The sequence below is a fragment of the Haliaeetus leucocephalus genome, unplaced genomic scaffold (genome assembly GCF_000737465.1).
Source record: "Haliaeetus leucocephalus isolate CR32 unplaced genomic scaffold, Haliaeetus_leucocephalus-4.0 Scaffold140, whole genome shotgun sequence".
In the NCBI taxonomy this organism is placed as follows: domain Eukaryota; kingdom Metazoa; phylum Chordata; class Aves; order Accipitriformes; family Accipitridae; genus Haliaeetus; species Haliaeetus leucocephalus.
This window is the reverse complement of record NW_010972576.1, coordinates 13206289-13211798: the sequence shown is the minus strand read 5'-3', so window position 1 is coordinate 13211798 and position 5510 is coordinate 13206289. Positions and strand designations below refer to the sequence as shown.

At 45.1% G+C, this 5510-nt stretch overlaps 1 protein-coding gene across 1 annotated transcript in view; it reads left to right on the top strand.

The window, feature by feature from the left end:
• Positions 1–956: 956 nt before the first annotated feature.
• LOC104827796 (radial spoke head protein 4 homolog A-like) overlaps positions 957–5510 on the top strand; it is a 6675-nt gene continuing 2121 nt past the window's right edge. The window contains exons 1-3 of the mRNA XM_010561048.1: positions 957–1354; positions 1865–2096; positions 3710–4465. Coding sequence (XP_010559350.1) covers positions 957–1354; positions 1865–2096; positions 3710–4465 — 1386 coding nt within the window. The remainder of the gene's footprint in view (positions 1355–1864; positions 2097–3709; positions 4466–5510) is intronic.

Here is a 5510-nt window from a genome sequence, read left to right as displayed (position 1 = left end):
GCCTCCCGCCCGGCGCTGAGGAAGGCTGATGGGGACGGCGGCCCCCTCAGAAATCGGGTCGCTCTCCCAGCCGGCTGCTGTTCCTCAGCGTGCGGCGACGCAAACGGGACACGGCCCTGCCCGCCGGGTAATCAGCGGCCGACGGGAGGCACCCGGGCGCAGCGGGAGCGGCGGCTCCAACGGCCACCCCACCGCGCGCGGCGCCTCCAACGCTTTCAGCCGCCGGCCTCGGCGCGCGGGGCTCCGCCAACGGTTTCCAACGGCCACCCTCAGCCCCGCTGTGCCGCCGCCGCTCCCCTCCAAGGGCCCTGGCTGCAGCGGGCGCGCCCAGACGAGCCGCTACCCCGTCCCCAGCGCGGGGAGAAGCGGGGCGGCAGTGCCGACAGAAAACCCGCTGCCGGCCCACCCCCTCCGGCACCGCCCCGCCGAGCGACCCAAGCAACGGCGGCCGCTTTACCTCGGCGACGCTCCGCCCCGCTGGCGGCAACCGTTGCTGCGCGACGAGCGGAGCCGACGGCGGCTGAGGGGCAGCTTGGTGCCTCCGGCCCGGCCCGCACCCCCGGGGCCAGACCGTGGCCGAGCCCCCCGGGGACCCGCCGCCCCAGGCTGTCCCGCGGGAAGGGCAGGAGCGAGGCCTCAGGGAGCCCTTGTGGCCCGGACACACCTCCGACCGGCCCGAGCCGCACGCTTCCCACCCGCCTCAGCGGGGCCCCGAGCAGCCGCCTTTTGAGGGCTTTGAGCCTGAACGAGACCCTTATCAGCCTCAGCAGTCGGAACCGGGACCAGCTTCCTACGAATACCAGGGGGTAAGGCAAGGGTCTGATCACACAGGGCTAAGAAAGAGCATCTCTCAGCCAGAAGCACCCGACCAAGACCCCTACCAAGAACACGACCAAAGAGGAAGTGTCGGCCAGACCCATGCACCGGGACGAGCACCGCATCAATCACAGACCCCAATGCAACACCTCTATCATCCACGGGGAGCAGAACAAGCCTCTTCAACGCTACAGGTGCCAGAAATAAACATCAGCCAGAGACACGTGCTGGGACAAGACTCTCATCAGGCACAGGAGGCAAGGCAAAGCATGTATCAGTCGGATGCAGTAGGATTAGACCCTCACCAAACACAGGAACCAAAAAGTGCCTATCAGACGTACGCAGTAGGGCGAGATCCCTATCAAGCCTACGAGCGTGCGCATGGCCCCTATCAGCCACGTGAACCAGGTTATGGTCTTCATCAGCCAGGACACAGTCCGTATGATGATCAGATACCCGATCCCGAATCCCGAATGCTGGCAATTCAGAATGCAAAAGCCTATTTACTGAAGAGCAGCACAACATCTGGCCTGAACTTGTAAGTCTGAAAAAGGGACACAGTTGAAATGGGTAGGAAGTACAAGTGGAGAGAAAAGTAGTGTTGGTAAAAGGGCAAAGGGTTATGTTGAGAAAGGGAGGGATACCACAGGAGTATATATAGAATGGGAGAATATGTTATAAATGCAATAGTTCATCGCTATGTGATACTTGTGTGGGTCCAACATCTTTCGGAATCAAAATTCCCAAGGGAATTTATAGAGTTCAAAGGGAAACTGATTTGATTAAGAGCAAGTTTAAATTCAGCGTCAGGTCCTGCGGCAGGTGCAGTATATACCAAAAATGGAACATGGGTCTACTCCTAAGTATATTATAATCAGGCTAGCTTCAAGTCTATAATTTCCTATAATGCTCCATGATCCCCTTTCATCTAACTATTCCAATGATTCCTCCAAAGCTCCAGGTGATTAGCTTCTACTTTTGATATTAAAAACATAATATTCTAAGACTTCTGTGTAGTAGGCCAATAATATTTACATTTATATGACAGATATGATCATCTTGCTAATATGCTAACAAAGATCCTGGATGAACAGCCCACAAATGCAGTAGACATAATTGAGAATATCAGCAAGGATGTGAAGTGGGCTCAGTTTCAGAAAAAAATGGACACTCTTCGAGATGAACACGAGATTCTTCCAACATTTGAAGCTGCAGAAAAGCGTAAAGCTTTGTTCCTCAAGGCAAATGGAGAAGGAGATGAAGAACTAGAAGAAGAGATAGTGAGTTATTATCAGAGAAGAACAGATATCATATATTCCAAGGAATGGGTGGGAGTATGGTGGGAAGGGAAAGGAGGACGGGAGGTAGTTGTGGTCTCCTTTGTAGTATTGCCCCTCATGATCATATGAATAATTGCAGCCACAGTACCACATATCCTCTTCATAGCTGAGTTGGTCCCCTGTCTAGTTGTGAAGAAGAAAACCCATCTGGTTACTTAGTTGGGATTTTTTCTATAGTAAATCTAATATCTGGAGCCTTTAAAATCATAGATGTTCTAGAGATGATAAAAAGAAAGTAAAGTTTACAATATCTCCCATATGCCAGTTCAGCATGGAATACTGCATCCAAATTTCTTTTCTTTATCTAAAAGTGACATTTCTTTACCTAAAGTGAGCATAATTCTGGACACCAGTTCAAGAATATTGTGTACAGCTGCTACTGTAAAATAGAGAATGGAGAATTTTGTGATCCTTCCAGCTCCAGCTGTGGTTCCAGTCTTTCCTTCTTCAACTAAATAAAAAATATGGTTATAATGAAGAACTACTAGAATGAAAAAGCCACTTCTTAAAACAGGGATTTTTCAGTATTCAGTTGCTTATATGCAGAAGCATTTGTACCCAATGAAAAATCAAGAGAATTCTTCTAATAACCAAGGGAAAATAATCAACAAGATGTTGATTTTCATATTGCCATTGCAGAATACAAATACTAACAACAGAAGAGATAGCCTTTCATCTTTTCTATAGCCTATTACTTATTTTACAGTAACAGTATATGATGGTAAAAATGGAAAAAGTAGGGTATTTCAGAAAAGAATTTTGAAATTTTCATACTCCTGTCTATCTTGCTTTGATATAAGAAACCTGGCAGGGCCCAAGAAATTCCATACGCAACTAGTACTACATCTTCCAAATTCCCTACCCTGCCATGTACAACTTCTAATATCTTTGTCTGTGTGCTATAATCACCTACCCCCATGAAATGAGAGAAGGGTGATAAAGAGAATGGAAATACTTAATGAAATCTTCATTATTGGCCTAGTTCTCCTTCCACGGAAGCCAGCTGGAGTCTTAATATGGACTTCAGTAAGAACAGGGGCCAGTATTTTAAAAAATGCAGGGAGCTTTACGCCAGGGTTTTCAAAAGAACAACATTCACTCCAGAGAAATATTGCTGGTTTGGTGTCTAAATGTATAAAATATGTATTATATTTTCCCCAAATGCATCTGCCGCAAACACAAGGAAACACAGTGACACTGTGGGCATCAAGGCTTCTTACATAGCTGACACGCCCTAGCACTGAAGTCCTTTGTAGATCCTGTGTAAGAATTCTGACCTTCCTTATTTTGCAGTAATTAGGAGTTTGACTTTTGAAATCCTGTATTCTAAAAGCTGCAGTTCATCGGTGTTCTCTTCTTTAACCTTAAAATGGCATTTTTAATTTTTCTAAATGATAGTGGAAGATGTAGTAAGTGAACGTCTGTAAAGTGCTTTGAGAGAATAAGTGGCACTACAGGAAAGTAAAGTATAACATTTGGTGGATAACATGTTTAATTTTTCAAATAGATAATTACATTGTTCTTCAGCTCTAACTCTGGATCTTCTTTCCCAGGGAGAGACCCCTCTACCTAATGTGATGGAAACAGCCTTTTATTTTGAACAGGCTGGAGTTGGCTTGAGCAAAGATGAATCCTATCACATATTCCTTGCCCTTAAAAAACTAATTAGTGTTCAGCCAATCCAGACCTGTCGCTTCTGGGGCAAAATTTTGGGCCTGGAGATGAACTATATTATAGCTGAAGTACAGTATCATGAGGGGGAAGAAGAGGAGGAAACAGAAGAGGAAGAAGTTATTGAGGAAGGAGGGAAAAGGAGGGGTGAGGTTGAAGATGAAGATGAGGAGAAAGAAAAAGAAGATGAACCACCAAAGTCCACCTATAAGCCCCCACCTGTCATCCCAAAAGAAGAAAATGGGACCGGGGCTAATAAATATGTCTACTTTGTCTGTAATGAGCCAGGCAAACCCTGGGTGAAGTTGCCTCCAGTGACGCCAGCCCAGATTGTCTGTGCCAGGAAAATCAAGAAGTTCTTCACTGGTAGGCTGGATGCTCCTGTTGTGAGCTTTCCTCCTTTCCCGGGAAATGAGGCCAATTACCTGCGTGCACAGATAGCTCGGATCTCAGCAGGAACCCATATCTCTCCCATTGGATTTTACCAGTTTGCAGAGGAGGAAGGAGATGAAGAGGAGGAGGGGGGGGGAGGAAGAGATACATATGAAGAAAACCCTGATTTTCAGCCTCTTTCTGTGGTTGAAATGGTGGATTCTCTCTCCACATGGGTACACCACATACAGAATATTCTAAAGCAGGTATGTTCTGGCATAGCTCACACTGACCTCGGATACTGTTCACACTGTAGTACCTGTAGGGTTTCAGAACGTAAATGACACTCCTCACCTGCACATTTGAACTATTCACCAGAAATGGTATTGGACTGAAATATTTTTCTACAGAAAATATATTTTATATAGTATATAATATATAAATATGCTGCACATATTTACATACAGCATATATTTATCTATATATATGTATTTAGGAACCTTCTAGGTTTAGTATTTCAATGGTGTGTTCTTGAGATTGAAACCTATCTTTAGATAACAGTATGGAGTTAGGCCTTGATAGTTAATAAAAATTTCTGGTAATCTTCTATAATATTTTTTCTCCTTTGAAGTCCTTACTTGACAAAAATGTTTTAAATTCTCTTTTCTTGGGTAGGATGCTAAAATGCAGATAGCTTATTATAGTTTGCCAGATGGAACTTACTTGATGTTTTCTTCTGGTTTATTTTTTGTTGCTTACTTTCTGCTGTGAAACATGGAAATGAAAATGCTTAGAAGCTTGTGATATCAGGCTAGTGCTGGAAAGAGGTATTACTAATTTGATGACCATTGCTGGACAACTTGCTGGCCAGTCAAGAATGCTAGTGCGAAATAACAGCAAACAGTAGGAAATAAGGTTTAAAATTATTACCAGCAAAACCATAGTTGTAAAAATAAAATCTATGTGCATTAGAATCTTAAGAAAATTTTGTTACGTTCCTCTGACTTGTAGCTAAATAACAAGGCAGACTTCAAAAGGAAGGGGAAAGTCCCTAAGTTAAGCCTCTTAGTTTGCAGTCATCTAGCAAGGATATAAACTAAACTGGCAAGGAACTGAAGACTACAAAATAACAAAAAGCTGATGACAGAGGTATAAGGGTATTCTGAAATAGTAAGCAGGGACGAGGGAGGAATGAGGGATATAGGGAACGCTCTGCCAAGAGGATACAATATTCTGCCAACAATATACCAGTTGTGGAATATGTATTTTTCTTTTCTCCCCCCCCCCCCCCCCCCCCCCCAGGGCCGGCAC